The 24,194-nt window shown below is 60.2% G+C and overlaps 1 protein-coding gene across 1 annotated transcript in view; it reads left to right on the forward strand.

Annotated features, from left to right (window-relative positions):
• The window catches only part of LOC119107289 (trichohyalin), a 71,434-nt gene that overhangs the window by 41,012 nt on the left and 6,228 nt on the right, over positions 1-24,194 (forward strand). Inside the window, exons 3-6 of the mRNA XM_037230709.1 lie at positions 9,223-9,255; positions 13,805-14,005; positions 18,224-18,372; positions 19,101-19,251. Of these exons, the coding sequence (XP_037086604.1) occupies positions 9,223-9,255; positions 13,805-14,005; positions 18,224-18,372; positions 19,101-19,251 (534 nt within the window). The remainder of the gene's footprint in view (positions 1-9,222; positions 9,256-13,804; positions 14,006-18,223; positions 18,373-19,100; positions 19,252-24,194) is intronic.

Consider the following 24,194-nt stretch of genomic DNA (forward strand, 5'->3'; position numbering starts at 1 on the left):
GACAGCTAACACGCGATAGAAAAGCCGTGATGCGGTGAGGTCATTCACATGGTTGGGGAATGGGAAAGCAGGATTCAAACGCACCGGGAACTACGCCTGGTTTCCCATGGCACAGTGCACCGCTTCGTCGAAAGTGCGTGACTTCCGATCCGTCTCGCTGTACCCACCACGCGCGTGCACTAAAACGTGCACCTAGTGGTCGTTTGGTGCTTCAGTGGTGTGATTTGTGCGGGCCAGCTGGACCGGAGCGAAGCTGCCGCCGGCGCCGCCGCGGCCATGACGGCTGGACTCACCGGGCGGTGTGTTTATTTCTGAGAACACGTCAACATCCTGCGAATAAATCCACGGCCAAAGCCGCGGCTCCGGCGTCAGCCAGTCGCGACGCCGTCGGTCTGGCCCGGATGTTGATGGCCAGGCTATTAAATCCGTGCCCTCTCCCTCCGACTCGCGCGCCTCGGCTGTCGCCGGGCTCCTTCCGACACGCTTGTCTGTCGCTTCCCTCCCGACTCGTGCGCCTCGGCTGTCGCCGGGCTCCTTCCGACACGCTTGTCTGTCGCCAGCGTGCACCTTTTGATGCGCCTGTTGTCGGTGGCGCATCTTTCGAGCTGCTGCTCCGTTGGAAAGATAGCTTTCGAGTTGTTATTCTTTCACTGGAAACTTGTAGCGTGCACATGCGCTGCGCAACCTTGGAGCCTTCGCTGCCTCTCAGAGTACACCTCCACTGCCGGTGGGTACCTTTGTGGTGCACTCGGCACCGGGATTGGGGCATTGCAAAATGCTACGATCAGCTTAGCCTGAATTACGTGCCTGTAGTTACCGTACTTAAAGCTGTGCAACCTTTTCCTACCCAGTGAAAGTATTTCTCGGATCATGTGCTTTGCTGCCTTGGCGCGGCGGAGGAACTCGGGATTCACTGCCTGGCGTCGGAGCGGTCGGCAGAGCGCCGGAGCGGCCGGCAGAGTGCCGGAGCGGTCGGCAGAGCGCCGGAGCGGCCGGCAGAGCGCCGGAGCGGCGGGCAGAGCGCCGGAGCGGTCGACAGAGCGCCGGAGCGGCCGGCAGAGTGCTGGAGCGGTCGGAAGAGCGCCGGGGCGGCAGACAGAGTGCCAGAGCGCCCAGCAAAGCGCCGGGGTGGCCGGCAGAGTGCTGGGCGGTGGGCAGAGCGCCGGAGTGGCCGGCAGAGCACCGGAGTGACCGGCAGAGTGCTGGAGCGGCCGGTAGAGTGCCCGTCGGCGGGCAGAGCGCAGGAGCGGCGGGCTGAGCGCCGGAGCGGCGGGCAGAGTGCCGGAGCGGCGGGCAGAGCGCCGGAGCGGGCAGAGCGCCGGAGCGGCGGCAGAGCGCCGGAGCGGCGGGCAGAGCGCCGGAGCGGCGGGCAGAGCGCCGGAGCGGCCGGCAGAGCGCCGGAGCGGCGGGCAGAGCGCCGGAGCGGCGGGCAGAGTGCCGGAGCGGCGGGCAGAGCGCCGGAGCGGCGGGCAGAGTGCCGGAGCGGCGGGCAGAGCGCGGGCTCACGGCCAGCGTGTATTGACTGGGACGCTGTCGACATTTGCACGGCCCGTGAGTCAGAGGGCCGGCCCGGCCCAGGTCCGGCGGCGGCGAGCCGCCTGCTGGCCCCGACCCTGCCGTTCGCGTCAGCCGCTCCCAAGCCGTCCCAGCTCCCCGGCCGGGACGGCGCGGGACGGGGCAGCTCGAGCCTCAGTTGGATCGGCGCCAGTCACCGCACAACGTGCGGCGTATGTCGGTAAGGTTTATGAATCATAGTGCACGAACTGCACTCCAGAAATAGAACCTAGGCGTGCAGCCTAAGTGGTTGACACCCTCCGGTCCGAAATATTAAGTACGACGTAGTTTGCACGTAAAGATCCCCCTCGTATCTGTGGTTCACATATCTAGATGTTCAGTTTATCCTCAGGCGCTGTCTCCAGCCCTCTGCGCCCCTGTCTGGCCGGGCGGGTCCGGCCGGGATTGGTCTTCGCCGGCGTCGCGCCGACCGGCCGTCAGACCGACCGTGACGTGGGCGGGCCGCGCCCCCGCCTCCGCCCCCTTCCGCGCCAGCCGCCCGCCCCTTCACGACGCAACCACACGCCGGGGCGAGCCGGCGCCACGGGCCTACGGGCGCAGGTGCGCCGTGCTCCTCCCTCGCGCACGCCCGCAGTCCGCCTCCGCGTGCATGCTCTGATTTGCATGCATGGCTGTGCATTCCATGTGGCACAGATCCGCCGCGCCGGGTTCGGCCATGCGCGGACACATGGGCCTGGGCCTGCGCGGCAGGCGTGCGCAGCGGAACGTCGGGTATGCATTTGGGCGTGCGTGCAGGGACGCTGACCTTGAGTCTGAGGGCGGCCACGCGGACCACGAGGTGTCCTTCAAGGTCAGCAGAGGGCGCACCCTCTGCTGGGTGGCACCGCAGGCGGCGGCGCGTCGGGCGACAGGTCACCGCCAGATCCGCGTGTGGCGCCCCCAGGCGCTCCCAGGTCGTGCAGTCAGGGACGGCGGGCTGGGGGTACCGGGCGGTGTCGGCACGGCTGGCCACCGGTACCCCGGCCTTGGCGGGGAGGGTGGCTGGCCTCCAGCTGGGCACGTGCTCAGCAGGGAGGGGCGTTGTCAGGGGCGCACCCTGAGAGAGGGAGTGGGAGATCCTGGCCCCTGACCTTCCCCTGATAGAATCCGTAATGATTCTCCGAATCTAAAGATAAAACAACGCTATTCAAAAATATAGCGGTATGCGAACCAGCCAAGTAGCATGGTGACGATGTCAGAGCCAGCTGAGCCGTCGACATGTGGAAGCTGACAGTCAGGGGCGCGCTCTCGCCCCGGAAGCGGTGTCCATCGTGAGGGACGGCGCGGAGGAGGCTGGTTGCTGAGGAACGGCGCACTTCTCAGCCGGAGTGGCGTGTTCGAGCCTCTGTCGTGCCGCTCGCGAACGCGTCTGCACACCGACCAATGGCTCGGCCGGCGCGCCTCAGGCTGTGAAAACCGCTGTTTCCATGCTGCGGTGGCTTCGCCATGGCCAGTCGTCACGTCTGAGACTTCGCCATGGCCAGTCGTCACGTCTGAGACTTCGCCATGGCCAGTCGTCACGTCTGAGACTTCGCCATGGCCAGTCGTCACGTCTGAGACTTTGCCATGGCCAGTCGTCACGTCTGAGACTTCGCCATGGCCAGTCGTCACGTCTGAGACTTCGCCATGGCCAGTCGTCACGTCTGAGACTTCGCCATGGCCAGTCGTCACGTCTGAGACTTCGCCATGGCCAGTCGTCACGTCTGAGACTTTTACAAGCCGTCATCGGGCGGGAGGCGATCACTGAAAGGCGTGGTATGTATTGTTCGTGCCGCGCAAGTTATGTGGACATAAAAGGGTGTTGCCTCGTCATCGTGGGCAAAAGATGTACCTGGCTGCCCCACACGGCCGTCTTTCTGATGTACACGGGTGGGGACGATCAGGCAATACTTGTTTTTACGACGGCCTCACCAAGCGGGGCTTTTTTCCGACGCCCGCAGCCTGTAAAGTATCGCCAATCAGCTTTCACATCTGGGCGCGCGTGTCAGCCCTTTCAGCCGGCGGGTCTTGGGCGGCGTATCGCACCACCGCTGCGCCCTGGGCCAGATACACCCGCCGCCCGGCTCCGCCGTCGGTGAGCGATCGCCCACTAAAACGGAAAGGCTGTTTGTCGTGATCTGTTTGTCGGCGCGCCTCGATCGAAGCGATGTGTTTGTCACGTGCATGGTGGCGGGACATTTGGGCCCGAGATATGCAGCTCGCGCGGCGAGTGGCCACACCGGATAGGACCGGGCGCTATCTGGCCGTCCGTCAACAAGATTTCAGCTATCTGTAGCTCAACTCGTTGAGAAAGCCTTCAAGACTTGCCTGGCTTCCCCGCGTCGGATCTGGGTCGGAACGCTTGAGCGGTGGGGAATGCCAGCGAGAAGGTGCATCGATGGAGCTGTGAACGGCATTCCTGGCTGTTGTAAGCTGGGTTGGAGCGCGCACCATCTGGATCATGGACCGTTCGTAATTGGGGATCCGGAAACAGGGCTGTCTTCAGCCTGCTGGCATCGAACGACAGGAGCCGAAGTGTGTCTCTCCAAATCAAAACTCCCCGGCGGTGAACGCATTATTACGTTGAACAACGTCTAACCGATTTGCGCTTCCGCTCGGGTCGGTCAGGGCGGCGTGTCATTCTGAACAGCATCTGACCGATCTCCACACCCGCTCAGATCGGTCCGGGTGGCGTGTGCGCGCCCCCGGAAGAAACTCGATAGACGCGCAGTGGGAGCGGCGCATCTCACCCCGGGAGCCTCGGAGCCGGAGCCGGCGGCGTAAGGGGCGCATTACGGCGCGCCGCGGCCGCCGAGGTCGCTCGCCGGATCATCGCGGCGCCATCCATCGGGCTGTCGCCGACGGCGGCGGCCGGCGCAGGGGGGCGCCGCCGCCGCCGACCCCTGCCCGCTCCCGGCGGGGCGCCGATGAGCGCCGGGCCGGCCGCTCTGTTGGCAACTCGCAAGACACGGCTGTGAAGCAGCCGGCTGCGGGCGGCGCGGCCCAGCGCCACTGGATGTAGCGGCAGGACATAAGCCGACGCTGCGCGCTCCGTTGTCAGGTGCTGTGTTGCAGCCATTGCCCACAGATGCGCCGGGTGGTGCCGTGCGGTTACCGTTCTTGCTGGAGCCTGTTTTTACGATTCGCCTTTCCCGTTATAAAGATTATATCGGTAGAATTGGCTTTCCTCATATCATGCGATGCTTATGGCGCGCTTTTGTGTTTAGCCTGTTGATGGCTCGGAGCTGGTCGATTTATATCCCGTTTCTTTTCTTTCGCCCCATCACTGTCGGCGTGGGTCGGCGGGTTGTCTGCGCGATCGCCGACCGAGTCACGAGACCCAGCGGCGGGGTTCTGCGCCCGGTCCTTTTATAAACATGACTCATGAAATCTGCTCTCCCGGATGGCTGGACCGGAAGCGTTTATAGTGATGCGACTCAGGGCTGCTGGGTGCTCCGTTCCAACCGCCCCTGATTCCGTGTGACTCAGCGGCCTCGCATGCGCTGACATCACGCCATCACGCCGGCGGGGCAGACTGGCCGTGGCAGACTGGCCATGGCAGACTGGCCGTGGCAGACTGAACGTGGCAGACTGGCCATGGCAGACTGGCCGTGGCAGACTGCCCGTGGCAGACTGGCCATGGCAGACTGGCCATGGCAGACTGGCCGTGGCAAACTGGCCGTGGCAGACTGGCCATGCAGACTGGCCGTGGCAGACTGAACGTGCAGACTGGCCGTAGAAAACTGGCTCTGGCAGGCCGTCCGTGGCAAACTGCCCGTGGCGGATTGTCCGCGCGGACTGCCCGTGGCAGACTTTCACTGGCAGACTAGCCGTGGCAGACTGTCCGTCGCAGACTGTGAAGGCGGCGTCTGCGTCTTCATCAACAATGCAGCATGACGCGGCTCGCAAGTCCCCGTCCTGCGCTTCTCCGGGGTGAGAGTCCCCGCGTCACGTGACCCGCCCCGCCCCGGTCCCCGCGTCATGTGACCCGCCCCGCCCTGGTCCCCGCGTCATGTGGCACGCCCCGCCCTGGTGAGGCGTTTCACTGGTGGTGGCGTCTGGCCCCTCCAGGATGCCGAGCTTAGCGTCCCGGGACGCCTCCTCCACTAGTGAGCCGTGGTGAAGCCAGGGGGTCGCAATGGTGGTCGCAATGGTCGCGTGGTGCGACCCTGCAGGTTCGAACAAGGTGCAACGGAAACGGCCTTTCTTGTTTCTGGTGTTGAACTGTTCCTGACCTTGTCTTCTTTTACGTTCTGTTGTTTTTCAAAGCTTCCCTCTTTGTTCAAGAGTACCACCGGTTTGTGAATAATTCCGTGCATCATCTGGCATGACTGGCAGGACACCGTTTCTCCGACCCACTATTCTGTATGTCTGCACGTTTGATAAACTGAAATGACTTGGTAAAATTCGCTGTAGCTGATAAAGAAAACATAAAAAAACATAACAAAACTTTAAAACTAGGACCGCGTAAATTTCACGCTGAGCCGTTACATGTCAACACAAAAAACAACGGCACACTTTCAGAAGGGCGGAGTGGTGCGCCAGCAGCGAAACTCACGATCACAGCGTGCCGTCCGGTCGTCAAAATCTGGCATCGCTCATGAGGCGCTTCGCAGATGAACCTGGAGTTCTGTATGCTACAACGCCGCGCTCCCAGGATCGAACAAGGGGAGGCAGCGGTACGGAGCGCTCGATGAGCGACCCGCCATCTCCCCAGGGAATGAAACCACCCCACCTGGAGAAGTTTTGACAATGAACGGTGTTGTGCCCGTTTCCACTTGGATCGCGCAGAGCGCGTTCCAGCCTGGCCTTGGACGCCCAAGGCTGACGGGCCATCGGCATCCTGCCGCCGGAAACTGTCGCTCTCCAATGGTAATCAACCATAATTTGCAGCGTGCTGCGCCACACACGTGGGGCCGTGTCGACTGCGTCGTGGACTTGAACGTCACAGACGTCCATTTCACGCATTCATAAACATTAGTATGTCGGCGTGTAATTGGACACCCTGAGGGCGATCGAGTCCGTTGACTTTCTTTAGCGTGTTGCTCAACGATACTAAACAACCTCCAACTATAGTCGAAAGCACTCATTTCGGTCATTTGGCTGCATGTGCTAATTAGACACCTTACTGTTCCCTGTTGCCCCCCCCCCCCCTCAAGCGACTCCTGCCGGGGCAGGGCCCCCTTGCCCTGAGTACGGCACGTGGGGCAGAAGCGCTGATGATAAGAGGTACAACACGCTTCACGCCTCTTCATGCATCTTCTCAACCGTTCGGCGGATTGTAACGGCGCTTCAGCCAGTCGGTTCCCAAATCCTCATACATGAGACCGGCATGCTTAAGTTCCTTTCTCTTCAGGTCATTGGAGCTATCGACCGATGAGGTCATGCTCAAAAATTCTGCACCGCGAGGAAGTGGGAAATTGACGCTCCGTGGCGTGTTATCAGCTCTGTGCGCGCCAAGCCATCTTGCCTAATAGCTCAGGTGTTGAGGTGTTACACAGGAACGTCACAGCGGTTTGTGGCACGTCCTGAAGGTGTCATCTGGTGACACCTAGGTGTCATCTAGGTGTCATAACGTGTCATCTTGTCATCGTCACGCCTGGGCAAGTCTGGAAAATGGGGTAAAATGTGTCCTCAGACCATTTGTATCATGAAACACAGTGAGTGAGATATTTCAGGAATAGTGAAATGATGATCTGAGATAATCGTCATGTCAGGTCACATCTGTTGCGCCAAGCGTTGTTTGTAGGCATTTCACAGGAAATGTGACAATATCATCGTCGTGTCCAATGACCGCACGTACGGGGTCATCCAGGGTTAAGGCCATGGGCTCAGAAGAGACACAACATTCTTCATCGTTATGGGCGCAAAATGACCATTGAAGTCGACGCGCCCGAAAACACCAATGAACAACAACACAACAGTCTTCTTCGGAAGTAAATATGGTATGCTTCGACTAGCATCTGATGTACTTTGTGGACTTGTGCAGAGCTACGTGGGGACGACGAAGATCTGTTATCATCTCGCTTGACCCTGGCTGCCGGATCAGTCGTAACATATCTGTAAAGCGTTCTGATGAGATGTTGTTTAGTCCAATGGCGGGGCTGTAGTTTTCGAGCTGGTGCTCTAGCACATCCGGTGTGGACCAGCAAGCGGCCTTACTGCACTCTCTCCTCTAGCTTCCGAGCTGGTGCCCTAGCACATCCGGTGTGGACCAGCAAGCGGCCTTACTGCACTCTCTCCTCTAGCTTCCGAGCTTGTGCTCTAGCACATCCGGTGTGGACCAGCAAGCGGCCTTACTGCACTCTCTCCTCTAGCTTCCGAGCTGGTGCTCTAGCACATCCGGTGTGGACCAACAAGCGGCCTCACCGCACTCTCTCCTCTAGCTTCCGAGCTGGTGCCCTAGCACATCCGGTGTGGACCAGCAAGCGGCCTTACTGCACTCTCTCCTCTAGCTTCCGAGCTGGTGCCCTAGCACATCCGGTGTGGACCAGCAGGCGGCCTTACCGCACTCTCTCCTCTAGCTTCCGAGCTGGTGCCCTAGCACATCCGGTGTGGACCAGCAAGTGGCCTTACCGCACTCTCTCCTCATACTGTACGGAAAGCAGCGAGGGCTGAGCAAACGTGCTGACTAACGGTAACCACGTATTAACAAGAGCTTTGTTTCTGCACTGCCCATTGATGCGAGTGAAGTGCTAGCTGCGACACCGCCTCTGATTTCTGCTCTATGTTTAATGCAATGGTGACTTCCTCCAGCCTACCCTCGGCAAGCCAAATACTTATCATAGCTGTTTGTTTCGTCCAAATTGTCCTGTACAGTTGGCACGGCACGTTTCCCAAAACGAAGCAAAAGTCACCCGATACTGTCCGTGGAGGGGCGGGGTGGAGACGCTCATCGGCATCCACCCCAGTGACCTGTCGGAGGTCACCGTGAGACCTGTCGGAGGTCGCCGGTTGGGCCACCCGGGGTGCTGCGCGGGCTGGGGCCACGCCCTCCCTGCCGATTGCCGCTACTTGAGATAAAGGGCACGCAAGGCCTCAGCCTATGAGAGGCGGGCATGCGCTCGTCAAAAATCGCCGATCGGCAACCGCCCAGGTATTTATGTGGTCGATCCCGTTGGCTGGGCGCGCCTCTGGCTTGCGTGTCGATGGTGATTGAGAGTGAAAATATTTACCTCGCTGATGGCCTTAGCTGCAGCCTTAGGACGTCAACATTTACTGTTCTAGCTGCGCTCTGCCTTGTACGCTTGTGAAATTACCTCGCGAATTGTATAGGGTTTGAGCGGCTATAAAAGCCTTGCAAAAAATGTGATCCTGCAAAAAATGTGATCCTCGGGCTCCCAGACGTTCTAAAAATCAATGTCCATACTTGTTTCAGGTTAACCTGTCTTCTTGATTATTTGATAGTCGCCACTTTTGCAATGTCCTTGCGCCACTGAGGTATGCGCACCACAATGACGATGCATCTGCGAAGGCACGATGAACTGCCTGAATCTCACCGGTCGGTGGCGGCTGCCTGTAACGATGTGATGGCGCACGAACCGTGAGCGGCCTCGACGGCGCGCTGAGCGGCTCGCTCCGCAGCCTGCTCACACTGGATGTGCATGTGACATCGCTGCTGCCTGGCGACCGCTGACGGCGCGCGGGTGACGGCGGGTCTCCCGGTGACGGTGACGCTCTATATTCCAGAGGCTTCGCTCGGCGGGTGGCGTCAAAAAACAGGTACCGGTAAGGGCGGGAGGGCTGTGTTGCCCCCAGTCCTCCGGTTACCGCTGTGGTCCGTAGTCACCCCGGGGCTGCTCTGTCTGCGGTCGCCCGAACACTACCGTCGCCTGTCGGGTGCCGTTGTCTCCTGTAGTTGTTGGATGTCGCTGTCTACACAGCCGTTGGGCGGCGCTGGCTCCTGTAGTTGTCGGGTGTCGCTGTCTCCAAAGTCGTTTGGCGGCCCCTGTTGCTGTCGGGTGATGCTGACTCCTGTTGTCGCTCGCGCCATCCGCGACTGGGCGAGCGCTCGCGTGGTACCCGTATCCGCGAGCTTTTGCCGTGTTGTCCGTGTCGTCTGGGCATGGTATCTCGTGCATGGTTGGTGGTGGCGGAGCTACGCTGACCGTAGAGCTTCCGGAGCGAATGGCGCATGCTGCTTGTGGCGCTGTGGGACCCGGCTGTGTACACCCGGCTGCTTGCCTTATACGTCATGCATGTCATGCTGTTTGTCATGTATATCATGCATGTCACGCTATTTGTCGTCATGGTGGGGAAAATCGCGAACCTGGCTCGGAGGGAGGCACGGCTGACTTCTATGGCTGTCAAAGTCTCCGATTCTCTTGTCCTCTAGCGTCGGACTGCATGCGCTTTTTAAAAATCTTCTTACGATGACCTTCGACGTCAGTTCTATAGTTTTCCCTCACAATCTATGAACACAAAGTAGCTGCTAGCATTCCTTGCGAGTCGCTGTCACTTGTTTGTCCGGGTAAACCTTCGCGTCTGCGTTTGGTTTCCCTACGGTTTAGCTAAAAATGTGTGCTCGGCCGAGAAACCGGTCGTGGAGGACTGTAAGGGTGTCAACACACAGACACCATACCTCAGTGGTCCTTGTTCCAAGTTCACGGACTGGTGAGCTCGTGGTGGGGGAGGGTCTTGGTTTAACCATTCTCTAATGTGTATTTAACGTAAGAGCAAATTCAGCGGTATCTGCGCAGCAATCACACCAGATTGTCGCAATTGTCTCAAGGCTGTGGCACTTACCGTGTTTTGAACAAGCGAAGGCCATGCGACTCTAAATGCCCACACTTACGTACCCTACCTCTTTCACTGCGCTACAATTGCGCACGCCGTAATTGCCGGAATCATGATTGTTGCCTTTCGTCAACGTTGTTCAGTTGTCTTTCCAAATGGCATAGCTGAAATCGTGTGTGGTTCGTTGGACTGTTTGGTAGCTTACTGATGCGCAGTACACGCTGAGAGCATACACGTAATACGTCTAGTCATATCCAGTACAATGTGTCGTCAAAGACACTGTACGCCCAAGTACCGCCAAACCACACGCGGAGGGAAGGCAAACGGAAGTGTTGTGTCAACAGCCTGCTACCTCGCTAGGACGCGATAAATTCTTGGCATGACCAAGAAGCATTTCGACGTTCAGTACCGCGCCACCGCGAAAGGCTGGAGCTCGCTTACTTCATCCGGACCCATCCCCCTGCGTGGTCCCCTTCAGCTGACTTTCCCATAGCCCAGCCGTACGAGCGCGGGAAATATGACCTTGGTGTGCGGGATGTGCGGGTTCGCGCCCAATAAAAGCGCGCGTACTCGACCTGCCAGCCACGGTCAGCTAACGGCGTTGGGAGACAGACTGGCACGAGACGGCTGTACCACGGTGCATTAAGCTCTGCCAGGGAAGATTGAATGTTGGGTTGGAATTGCTTTACTTGGATGGCATCTTTGCAACAAACCAGAGGTATTTATAGCTCGGATCCCAAAGCTACTTCTGCCAACAATCGATCAAATTTCGTCTAAACGATACCGTGTTATCCCCGCGGAAACTTTTCCATGTGTCACCTTGACATGTAAAGCGACGATTCCTATTCACCCACTTCTCACTGGGTCATGGTGGTTCACACCGAGCCGTCCAATCATCAGGAAGCCGTGCACTCATGGCCACTACGTTCTCTCTCGCGATAATTCCCCTGCAGTGGCCCCTTCGCCCAGCCTTCCGGTGGTGTAAGCGAAGGCCTCTGGGTTCACACGCGACCGCCGTGCCTGGTCGCGATCTCTGCAGACTGCGGGCGCACCTGCTCCTGGCACGAGTCGTCTCGGCCGTCTCAGCTTCGTGCTGCACCGCCGGTCAGCTGGGCCCTCCGCTAGAGCTACGGGTAGGGTGCTGCGCCCTCCGCCGGGACCGGGTCAGGGTGCTGCGCCCTCCGCCGGGACCGGGTCAGGGTGCTGCACACTCCGTCAGGGCCGAGATAAGGATGCTGCACCCTCCATCAGGGCCGGGATAAGGATGCTGCACCCTCCATCAGGGCCGGGATAAGGATGCTGCACCCTCCGTCAGGGCCAGGGTCAGGACGCTGCACCCTCCGTCAGGGCCGAGATAAGGATGCTGCACCCTCCGTCAGGGCCAGGGTCAGGATGTTGCACCCTCCGTCAGGGCCAGGATCAGGGTGATGCCACCTTTCTTCCGGCCGGCTAGGTACCTTTCGCTTGGGTGGGGGGGGGGGGTAATTTGACCCCCCCCCCCCGAGGTCTCGGGAGCTAAGAGAGCTAGAGACACCAAATATGCAGGGTGTCTTGACCTGCATGTGAAGTCACTTAGGTCAAAGCTTGAGTTTCCTAGGTCATGTTCTTCAGGTCCAATAAGGTCAAAAAAGGTCAAATTCTAGGTTGGTCACGAAAGTGCCCCCAGAACCTAGGAAACTGTTTCTAAGCAAAAGGTCAAAAACCCATTTAAGGTAAGTGACCTTGTTTGACCTTTTGAAGGTCATGGTGACCAAAATCATGCAAGACCGCTCTGAGTTTTGCATTTGAATACGCGACAAAGATTGCGCTAGGCAGTTTGCTCACAAAACAAAATGTCGACCCGGGTCAGCTAAGGTCAATGAGCTTTTCTGACCTCTAAGAATTTCATGGAAGATGTATAATTCGGTTCCTGCTATCAATAAATTCGAAATGAGCACCACAAACTATCCCGTACAGCAAGCCCTAGAGAAATAAATCAGGTTGGTTGTACCTTGGTATGGCCTTCATACCTGACCTTAGGCTAACTTAATTTGCTTATTAAATATTGGTAGTGCCGAAGGAGCATGTCATATCAGAGATGCATGGCTTCGTCAAACACTCCGTTCTTGTATCAGATTGGACGATTCCCTAGAAATTGCCTTCGCTGAAACGATGGCCTGACTTTGACCTGCCCTAGGTCAGCGACATTACAAGGTACATCTAATTTTGCATGTGAAACGATCCGCCATTCAGTTGTCTACAGCTGTGCAAAATTTGGCACAGCTACGCCGCGCCGTTCGGAAGCCATTTGGAAAAACCTTCGAGGGGGTCAATTTGCCCCCCCCCCCCACTCAAGCGCGTGTTAAGTCATGTATCACAAAGCCCAGCATGTTATATGAATGATGTCAGTTAGCTGACAGTCGTTGCCAGCGGCTGCACATGTATATAAGTTAGTTGAACCCGGTGTTAAAACCTAGTGTAATTGATATGCTATGAAAAGTTTACGGATTTGGTGTATGTGATTACGCGTCCGCTCCACCAGATGAACCTTACACGAGAAATATTCTATCAAACATCGCGGCTCGAAGGCGAACTACATTGCAAAGAGCCGAGCTTGAAGTAGACATGCGCTAAACTGCGACGTTTGGGAACCTTTAGTCCATCACGCGTCGGTTGTCATGGAGACGTCGTGGACCAACGGTGTCTGTCAGCCTCGTCGTCCCTCCCTGCCTCCATTCGGCCGGTCCGTGCGGCTCGCCCGGCCGAGCACCGGAATTATCACGTACCGGGGTCGGGCGGCCGGGCCAGCATTCCGTGCATACTGAGTGCCCACAGCAGGCTGCATGCTGAACGCCTCCCGACCTCCTTCCCGCCGCCGAGCTGCACCCGGCGGCGGCCGGCTGACCCGGGTCACCGGCGCCGTCCGGCAGGAGAGCGCCGGGCGGAGCCGCGTCACCTCGCCCGTCGCAGCGACCCCGGCCGCCGCCCGAAGGCCCGGTGCGGCTGGTCCTTGCCAGCCTGGTGCGCCGCGCCCGGGTCCTGGTCCGACGCGGTCGGTCCGGGCCGGACCGGTGCGCCGTACTCGCCGCCGTGCCCGGCCCCTGTTCGGCCGTGGCTCCGTCAGGGCCTGCCGAACAGAGTGTCGCCGATCCCGCTCCGTACGCCGCGCCGGGGGAGCGCGAGCGGCGAGCGTTTCGCCCCGGCAGCGGCTGAGTCGGGCGGACTCGGGCGGACTCGCACTGCTCGAGTCGGGCGAACTCGGGCGGCGGATTCGGGGGGGGGGGGACTCTGGCGCTGAGTCGGGCGGACTCGCCCTGCCGGTAGGTGACGTAGCCACTGTCCTTGAGTGCCGGCGGCGCGGCGCGCCTGCACGGCCGCCTCGGAGGCGGCGCGCGGCCGTCAGTGGAAGAGGCGCCCCGACCCTGAGCGGTGGGGCCGGCCAGACTGATCGTACCTGGCTGGCGAGACGGCCGAGATCGGACGGCGCGCGTGGGACGCCGGCGGAACCGCGACCGCGTGACAGTGTGACAGCGTGACAGCGTGACCGTGCTTCCAGGTGTCAGCTGATTCGACTGAGAACATCCCGACACGGCGCGTGAGCGTGGGCCCAAAGCCGGCGGCCAACCCGATGAAGTTTGTGGCGGCTGGGCCGACGCCGCTGCTACGCACCGCCTCCGAGCAGATGCTGAAGGCCGAGAAGCTGCGCATGGCGGCCAAGCCGGCCGTTAAGGAGGAGGAGAGCGCCGCGTGGCAGAACGTGAGTAACGGAGGGGTTCCAGCTGGCCGTTTCTGGGGACAAGGGCGGCCGCTGTGAGAGGACTGGGCAGACACGCAAGGCGCTGACGCTCTCGGGATGCCCAGTTGTCTTGTGCATTACCGTGCGCAGCGAACAGCCAGAGATGGTCAGATGTAAGATATGTTGCGGACATGCTCTTCGGTTACATCATGCTGGCCGCATCCTTCATCGCGATAAGACTCTCACGAGCTCTCATCGGCCCAGCACGCCCAGCCATGCCCGATCGAAGGCTGACTGGGACTGGCATCGCGCTGGCTGGTCTGCTGGTCGTCTCGACCTGAAGCTGCTTGGCCGGTCAGCCGGTCTGCAGCGAAGGGCGATACTCAGGTCTGATAGTGCTGAATGTTCCGACCAAAAGTTTGTCAGCCGGTCGGGGGGGAGGGGGAGGGGGGCATACACGGTTTGTCGATCGGTCCGGAGGCCCGTGTCCGGTTTGTGGGCTGGTCTCGTGTCCGTACATGGTTTGTTGTTGGTCGGTCTGTAGGCCCGTGCCGGGTTTTTCGGCCGGTCTGGTGGGTCGGGTCCGGTTTTTGGGCCGGCCTGAAGACGCGCACGCTGGCGGCTGGCTCCGTCAGCCGGCGCCGCGTTGAGATCCGGTCCTGAGGGGCGCGGCCGGCGGCCGGAAGTAGGGCGCGCCGATCCCATCTCGACACGGCTGACCCGGCCCGGTCAGCGTTCTCACGCCGCGCGGCGTGGAAAGCGGCGCCGGGCCGTGTTTTTTCTCCGCCGCCGTCGCCACCGGCCCGGCTAAAGCGTGCGGTCTGATCCAGTGGCACGCCAGACTCGGCACGGCAGCACCGCCCCCCCCCCCCCTCCCCCCCCCCCCTCCCCCCCCCCCATCCCCTGCACGGCTGCAGGCCCGGGAGAGGACGAGCTCCGATCCGGCACTGGATGAGTTCCGGCCTGGGACAGGACGTGTTCCGGCTCCCGCCAGGACGAATTCCGGTTCCAGACAGGACGAGTTCCGGCTCCAGGGCGAGTTCCGGCCTGGGACAGAACGAGCTCCGGCTCTCGCCAGGATGAACTCCGGCCTGGGACAGGACGAGCTCCGGCCCGGGGCAGGACAGGGGTAGTGTCGGCACACTGCTGCTAACTCCTTCGCCTGCAGAGCTGTCGCTGTGTTACTGACTATATCGCTGCAGGGTGTGCAAGGTAGCAAGAGGCACCGTTTGAGGTCGGAGCTCGACCGCTATGTGGCAGAACGAAGTGTTGAACGAATGCTGGCAACGTACTTTGGGCACGCGCGAACAGTCCGTGTGCTGCAACCTGAGTAACTTACTTCATGACGAAATGTTGGGTTTGCAATCCGTTTAGGAAATCTCACATTTCGTTAGCAACACATGTATTGCTTGCGGCCTTATCATGGCGGACGAGTAGCCACTGATACGATGGGAGCACCCTGGAAACAGGTCAGCACGTAACAAATTGGGTTGATATATGAATGATGCCCCTCCTGGGCGCAGTCATATGATTTCGTGTCACAACAAGCCATTTCACAGTGATGTCATCCGTCAGTTTCACTTCAAGCACGAAATAACAAAAGGAACAGCACGGCGCGTGGTTTGCATCAGATTTATCGTGTTTGTGCAACGCTTCTGTCAGAATAACTGCCGAGCTGTATTTCACATCGACTGCACCTCCTTCCACGCCTCTGCTGGAACTGGAGACGCCGATTCAGCGGGCCTGCAGCGCGCGGCAGCGGTGCAGCGGCCGTGTCGCGGCGCACCGTAACGTGCGTGACGTGTCGTGAGGCACAGCCCGAGCTCGGAGAGCGGGTCACAGCGCCGGGCCGCGGCCGGCGGTTAGTGCCGCCGCTTGGGGCTCCGCTCCGCTCCGTTCCGTTCCGATTCGGGCGGCGGCGGCGGCGGCGGCGGCGCTCTCCCCGAGGCGACGGCTCCTCGTGGCGACGGTGGCGTGTGTCGACGCTGCGGCGGGGCGTCGCGAGTCTCTGTTCAGTGCTGCTGAGCGGCCAGCGCCGGCGCCTGTCCGCCCCCGACGCTGTGCGTCGTTCGGCCGCCGCGCCTGCTTCTGGTCCCGCTCCGTTCGGTGATTTGATGTGACCTGTTGCCCACTGAGCCGTGGCCCTGGGATCAGCACGGCATTTGATCCCACACGCTCCCACCGCTACCCCGTCATGAGATCCCACGTGATGCGGTGAGATCCGCTGCCGTGACCTGGCGTGCTCGCGCCCGGGTCTGCCGTGATCATCGCGCCCCGCCGGTGCGTTGTGCCGTGACGCCGCTGCCCGGCACCCCGCCCTCCGACGCCGCCAGCGGGACGCGCCGGCGGCAGGAAGCGGGCTGGGTGTCGCCCGCTCCGGCGGCCGTCATTCGAGCTGACGCGGCGCCGACCCCGGCACCGCCCCCGGCACCCGGCGCGGCCAGAGGCGCCGCCGTCGTGACCGCGCTCAGAGCCGCTTCACGGACGCCAGCACGACAGGCGGCATCGGTGACGTCTCCCGCACGACGTGTGGCTGAACGTCGGACGCCGCCAGTCTCGTCATCACAAGCTGTCCGTGAAGAGCTGCGCTGCAGTGTTTTAAAGAGCGACTCCTCGTCGCGTCGAGCCGTCAGCAAAGAGTTCTTGGCGCAGTGATTCCTGGATGGGTTCTCATTTCGTCGAGCATTAGTGAAGAGCAAGTGTCGTGGCGTTTCGGACAGTCTCCCCGGTAGCCGAGCCGCCGGGGACTGTGTGGCGGTGGCAGCTCCGGGAACGTGGTGCCCGTCGGCGTCGAGGAATTATATCGGTGTTTCCCGACAGTTTTGACGCTTGCAGTCCGTTCTGACGCTTCGCGTCCTTGCAAGGTGCTGCCCCCCCCCCCCCCCCCCCTCCTTTGACGGCTCTGGAGCGGGCTGCATGGAGACGACGCGCGACGAGCTGCTGCAGGATGATTACAAAAAGTTTTTGTTTTACAAAGCGCTATACCGCTGGTGCCGCCTTCAGAGAGGTGGTCAGGTGAGCGATGATCAGGTGAGTTACCGCGGGTGACCAGGCGGTGGAACCCTGGCGCTGGGACGACCTTTCTGGTGAATCCAACCGCCGGTGTGGAGTGGCTGGTGTCTATGTACGCTCTCTGGTGACCGTGTCTCCACGCGCGGACACCACTGGCGGTGAGGCGAGACTGATGCTGTGGGACTTTGTGGTGTGTTGTGGGCGTGGGACCGGCCGCTCCATAGTTGGATGTCCGATTGGCATGGTGAAGTTGTGGCTTGCGTCGTATAACACGGCCCAGGTAGGCTGAGGTTATCAGCTTGGTGGTCCTGCGCTGCTCCTCCACTGAGACAGCGACGCGGCTGGACCAGTCTGAGCCATTGTTCTCTCTGGTGCGTGAAAACGGGGAGCACTTTGTGTTTAACTGCCGACTTTCTCACATCAAAGCCCCGTGGGGCCTTTGTCTTGTGACGGAACTGCTGGAGCTGCCAGTGCTCCATTGTCAGGTTTGTCTGGCCCGAAGAAGGGTTGCTTAAGAGACCGGCACTTGCTCCCAGTGCGTGTAGTTGATTTCAACTTAGGCTCAGAAAATTCACTGACCTAAGAGCCCCCAGATAGTCCCTAGAAAAGCCAAACGTTTTAGGATATTTTTACATGGTAACGGTTTGGTCATGCTGCATTCATAGAGATCAGCATTGTACTGTATATATTAGCAGCGTATGTTGTGAGTCGCATGCTTGTTTTAGTCGCCTCATTAGCGATTCCAGCCAGTACGCCTCACTTAATTACTATTCCGACCGAATTATGTTGTCAGAGGAACCAAGTTCACGATTTACGATGGCATTTATGTGACACGTCAGCACTTCATCACATGACACGGTCAGCTCGCAGCAGAGCAACGTGCAGTTTGACAGGCCTTCTTTAACCCTCATGTGATCTTCAAAAAACGCTCGACCAACCAACCTCGTCCAGTGATGTCCACACGCTGGGCATTTGACCGCGTGCTCTCTTTCCCCATGGTAAGCCGCACAATTAGCCGCACAATTAGCCGCACGGTTAGCCGCGGCTGCCTCCTCCAGCCCAGAGCGTCAGGTGCTAGAAATCAGGCTAAAACCTCTGCCTCCCACCTAGCCACCCACCCTGGCTGTCTGCTGTTGTCCCCAACAATCGAAACCCGACTGCGGCGGGCTGACCTGACCTGACCTGACCTGACCCACTGGAACTGACATGCGTCCGCCGCGCCGGCAGAACCTGGACAACTGGAAGTCGTCGCGAAGGAAGCGACAGGAGGACGTGATCGAGCGGCTGACGGAGGTGAAGAAGATGGAGGAGATTGACCACGACCGTTCGCGCCGCCGTGCCAAGACCTTCGGCGAGATGATGCAGGACCGCAGCGGGTAAGCGGGTGGCCGCCCGTGCGCCGGTTAAGCCGGAGTCGCGGCTGGACTGGTCGCCCCCGGCACGGCGCGGCGGCTGGCTTGGAGGGTTGTTTCGTGAGGCGCAGGCAACGTGCTGAGCATGGCAAAGCAACGTTCACCGGTGCAGGGCTCATGTGTGTGAAGTTGTTGACTGTAGACGCAGTGCTAGCTCAGTCAGATTTTCAACCAAGTTCCGGGTGCTGTGCTTACGTTTGCTGGGCATTGGCCGCTTGAATCTGCCATAAGCTCAAAGCGAGCTGGAGGAAAAAGCGGCCCCAGCGAGCTCATCACCCACGTCCCAAACAACGCGGCTTCTCGGCTCAGAAGGATGGCACTCCTGCTGACCTGGGTGGCAACGCACCGATAAAAACAGCGGAGAGATAGAAATAGAAATATCCCAGCGTTTCCGTTCGGGATAGCACTGGTTCCTCGCAGCCTGCCGCGGATACAAATATATTTGCGGAGAGTGTATCCAACATCCAGGCTGCTTTGAATTCCTTACATGCAGATCCGGACCTGGGTGAGTGGGGAAGGACGAATACATTCCTAGTCGCAGCCTTGCCGCTTCTTCAAAGCTCCTCAGACCGAAGTTGCAAGCCTCTTGCGCATTTTTCACACTTCTGCAACGAGGACGTTTGCTGGCGCTGATTCGGCGCCCACCCAGGTAGCAGCGATGGCGCTGACGCGGCGCCCGGTCCGTCCCGCAGGAAGGGCCGCCGCATGCTTCAGGTGTTTACCGACGACGACAACGACATCAGCGGCCTACTGACGGCTAAGTCGCCGGCTTCCAGCGACACGAAGTCTGACCTGGGCTTCGCCACCAGCTCCGATACGGGCAGCGAGCCAAGCGACAACCAGGTAGGTCACGCACTCGGATCAGAGATCACTGTCCGGGTCACTCACTCGGACCGGAGGTCACAAAATATTTGAAACATTCAAGACAGAGGTCACGTCACCAAAGGGCCACACCGACGTCACCAGGTGGGTCCCTGGCCTCGATGATGTTCGGGGTAAGTAGCTAACCCAAAAGTAACGCACGTCACTGATCGCACATAACTGATAACACGTCCCGTATGGCGGCGCGTGTCATGGTATATCGGCATTTTGGGGCGCATGAGAGTCAGGTGTGTGTATCAGACTTTTTTCACAGTCACAGTTTCCGTAATCAGTCTCAAATGACGCGCGCCTAGGCTCACATAACCAACGACGCCGTGGTTGCCGGTTACCGGTTACCGGAGGAGAGTGAAGGCGCGGGTGGTAAAGCTCGTCACATATCAATGATAGTAAGGTCAGGGCCCCACTGAGGGTAGAAGTGGTCTTTGTAACGTTCGATTGTGCGGGAGAACTCGCGCAACCAGGTGCTCCCTGCTGAATGTGGTAAGAAATTGCAGTCCGAAGAGGCGTTTCGGAGAACTGGCCGGACTTTTATTGCGCCAGCGATTGCGAGCACTGAAGCTTCTTTAGGTTGCTGCCTTCTCTTTGATGGACTTACAGGACGACACCAATTCTGCCTTGATTATTGCTGGCTATATGCGAGAAACAATGGCATGAATGGAAGTGCCATGCTTTGATAAAGACGTTGGCGCATGTTTTGATGTGATATTAATTGTGATTGATATGGGAACAACGAGAACGAAATCGTCAAAGGAAAGTACAGCTATGACACAACCGCGTGCGCGCGAGTGGGACAAGGCGTGAGACATTCCTTTTATCGACTGAACTGACGGCGATGCGGTGGACGCCTCCAGCCATTGATGACACAATACCAGACGCCCGGGCTCCCCGGCGGTGAAGTGAAAGTCACGCTAAAAGCAGCTTTGCCTGGCAATATTAGGCTAGAAGTGTGTGAAAATTGTCAGCTTTTGAAGCGTGACATCGTTAAGTACTTCCGTTACTCTGCATTAAGTCAGTGCTCCTATTCTGATATGGCCCATGATTCCATGCGCTCCGCGTCATTTTAAAACTGCGTTATGTTTATTGATCGATGCCGGCGACTGCCAATATCAGCCGCTGTCGGCGGATTTAGTATGACCAGGTGCAGAGATCCCCCCTTACCCCCCGGCAAGGTGCATCACGTCATGCTGCCGGAGGTGGTGTCTCGCTCACAGGACAGATGTAATCGATAGACACCAGTCAGGGCCTGCCGGATCGCGTGACGGTCCAGCGCCTGGCTGACGACAGCGTGGTTCCCGATTCTCCTCCTAGATGTCGGTCGCATCGAGCGTGCCATCAGGCGACAGATGGCGTGCGTGTCGGGTGGCAGGCGACACCCCTATCAGCTGCTGCCGGGCCCGCCTTGTGACCGGCATTTAAATCCTGTCCCGCACGTACGCTGCACGGGGACCGGTTGGCGGGCGCCGCCGCGGCGGACCGTACAGTCAGTCACGTGCTTTTGGACCCGTCGCTCGGAGCGACGCGGGCCGGTCGGCCGGCCGAACCGCGCTAGGACTCGACTGCGCGGCGTGCGTGTGTGTCCGGGCACGTGACCTGCCTGTGCGTGCGGAAGCGCTGAACCCGGCGCTCTCTTGCGGTAACCGGCCGCCTGCCGCGTCGCGAGCGTAGCCATTGGCCGCGGTATTTTTGTGTGAGCCGTGTCGAAACAAAAGCCTTTGTCTCTGAAGTAGGTAAAGTCGGGTAACCGCCGCCACGTCTCCGTCATTCTTCCGTGCCGAGGCCGTGACTTTCAGCCTGACCCAGTGCCCGATTCGCCGGTGTGGAGTCGCCCCCGGCGCCTCCGCACGGCAGTCAAGCCAAGCGGCAATGGCGTCCATTGGGATTGCTGAGCGCTGCTCCTCAGTTCTGGAAACATGATCGCCTGTCTGATTCGATCTGTGTTATCCCCCTAATAACTGGTCGTATCAGTGCGCGCGCTCACCCGCCCAGGCCGACCAACCGGTGTCGCCTGCGAGCCTATCACGTCGCGTGACTCTCCACCGGCAGAACGAGCCGCAGTGGGCGGGCGATCCCCGCCGGCTGGGGAGGACGGGCGGCCGGGAGGTGTCATTTGGCCGGAGCCCCGGAGCGCCGCCCACGGCCGCTCCGCCCGGCCAGGCCGGGCTCCGCTGTAGCCGCGCACCGGGCCAAATATTAGAAATGCATCGATGGGTCCGCTCGGACCAGCCACCGTCGAAGGCCACAGCGCAGCGCGCGGGCGGCGAAATCAGATCCAGCCGGGCGCGGCGGGACCCCCACCGGCCGGGAAATGGCAGGCCAGGAGCGCGTTGGAGCCGCCGCTGCCGGGAGGGGAGGGGGGCTCGGCGTCCTGTTTAGGTGACTGGAGCCTTGAACGGTTAGGACATGGTGTTCAGAGGGGGGCGGACTGGGTTCCCTTCTTCGTTGGGCTTGAGTTCTTCCGAAGTCGTCAGGGACTCCAGTTCCAGCTCGAAACCCAGCTCTTCCTGTCCGGACCAGGTAGAGCTGGATTTCGTTCCACCAACAAACCTCTGAACACTCACCCAAATTACAGCACTAATGCTAGGTGCTGCATGTTGGGCCAGCACAGGCCACGTTTGGGTAGGTTGTTGATGCGCTTGGCACGTCGCAGCGCGCCGCCGCCGGTGGTTCGTTACCCTCGAGCGGCGGCGCTCGTGGTGACGCCTCGCTGGCCATGGGCTGACGCGCCGGCCCACTATCATCCAGCCCGGGCCCCGGGGCGTCCAGGCCGCCAGGTTATCTTCGACGTAGGATGCAGGTCCCGTTGGCATGCTGCGTTTGTTTGCTACGCTTTAGGTGTGTTTGGGTTAACGAAAGCTTTGTCCCGCAACGTCACTCGTTGCAGAGCGTGGTGACACGTCCAACGTCACTCGTTGCAGAGCGTGGTGACACGTCCCTGTTCCCGAGGACTAACGCACGGTCGCAACGAAGCGCGGCGCCAACGACTTTGTTTTGCTTAGTCTGTCAACGGGCGGACAAAGACAACGACTGCAGGGCAGTTCTCGGCACAGCAGGGAGACAGAGAGTACACGGGCGCGCGGCTCGCTGCCTAAGATAACCCCCGTGACCCACATTGTGCAGGTGCTTCCATCGGAAACTCGAACCAGTTGCCAATTTATAAACAGACGGAGGTTTTTTATTGCTGACAATGATACGCTTTCTGGTCCTGACCTCGGCGGCGTTCCAATGCGCTCCACTGCCGCCTGCACTTAGCACACGTAATTTACGGCAGATTGCTGTTGGGCATCATTTTTGGGCTGCAGATCACCAGGACTGGGTATCAGTATCCATGTCAGTAGGCTGCAACTGCTGTCCCGTGTCAGTCTGTGCCAACTGACCACTTTCGGTGGGTCATACATCATCCGAGGTAGCAGGAGTTATGCTGGGCAATCGACAGACGCCATGTTTGGACCGAGCTTGATCTTTGTCGCTCCGCCCATGCAGAATGTCAGCTGGTGCCTCGTGCACTGTTTACTCATGCGGGCATATCGGACAGTCGGAGGCGTCGTCTGTGGCCATTTGTGACTGAGAAGCTTTGACTGAGCTGGTCAAACGACTTTTGGATGTTGTGCGGGGGGTGCCACGGAATTTATCAGGTTAACCTAGTTCGTCAAACCCGATAACGGCTCTACACTGTGCACCGACACAAGTAACGAGCGGAGTAACTGTGTCGGCTCGTGTTCTAATCATTAAGAGGGTGCCAATCTGCATCCGTCTCGCTCTTCAGCACGTGCTCGGGCGTCTCAGCCACGCGCGCCATCTTACACTGACACACCCAGCTCCACCAAAGCGGCGTGTGTCTCGAGCTGTGCGCCGCGCGCTCTGCCGGCCGCCGCGGCGCTGCCTGCTCGCCTGACGGGCCGACAGGTGAACAGGTGGACAGACCGGCGGTGGCGCTGTCGACCGGCGCGGCCGGCGCGCGCTTTTTGTGCGCTGGTGCGGCCAGAGCCACGCCGCTGCGCAGTGGAGGCCGACAGCCGGCCAGTCCGCCGCCGCTCCGGTCGCGCTTGCCTCCTCTCTGTGGGTCTGTGTGTGTGCGAGGGTGAGTGGGTAAGAGCGCGTGGCGGCGCTGGAGCAGCACGTGGACATCGGAGGGCAGTGTTCGGTAACCTTGAGCGTGATTGTGCACTTCTAACTTGTTTGTCTTCTTTGTGTATTTCTTTCTCATACTACCCCTCTGTGTTTCTATTTTTGACGCACGGCGTATTTTGCGGCCCTGCCGGCTGCTAACCTCACTGGTTTTTGGCGGCCGGCGCGCGATTTTTGCCCTGACCCCGGCTCGTTCCGCCGCAGGAGCCGCCCGACAAATGCGCGGCCTCGCCCACGACGGCCGAGGCTAACGGCCACGACAGCGGCACCGAGGAGTTCACCTACGACAGTGCCATCCAGGGCTACATGAAGTTCGCCGAGAAGACGCGCCTGGCGCCGGCCGAGAGCGGCTCGGCGCCGGTGTCCGTGCCGGCCGAGCCCGCGCCACCGCGACGCGAGCCCAGTCCGCTGCCCGTCACGCCGGAGGAGCGGCGGCGGCCGGCACCGGCAGCGACGACCCCGGCCCCAGCCCCGGCTCCGGCAGCTCCAGCTCCAGCCCCAGCTCCAACCCCAGCCCCAGCTCCAGCTCCAGTCCCGGCCCCGGCCAAGACTGGCCGGCCGTCTGTGGTGCTGCGCGACAAGAAGGCCAAGGTGGACGTGCACAAGCGACGCTCGATGTTCGAGCAGCGCAGCGAGAGCGAGGAGCGCACGTCGGCCGCGCAGCGCCGGCTGCACCGCAAGTCGACCGACCTGAGCGACGGCCTGCGCCACCGGATCGCCTCGCTGGAGACGGTGAGCGGCGCCGGCAGCGACGAGGTGCACTGGCGGCCGCCGGCGCG

Source organism: Pollicipes pollicipes, unplaced genomic scaffold, assembly GCF_011947565.3.
Source record: "Pollicipes pollicipes isolate AB1234 unplaced genomic scaffold, Ppol_2.1 Scaffold_6686;HRSCAF=7923_pilon_pilon_pilon, whole genome shotgun sequence".
Classification (NCBI taxonomy): Eukaryota; Metazoa; Arthropoda; class Thecostraca; order Pollicipedomorpha; family Pollicipedidae; genus Pollicipes; species Pollicipes pollicipes.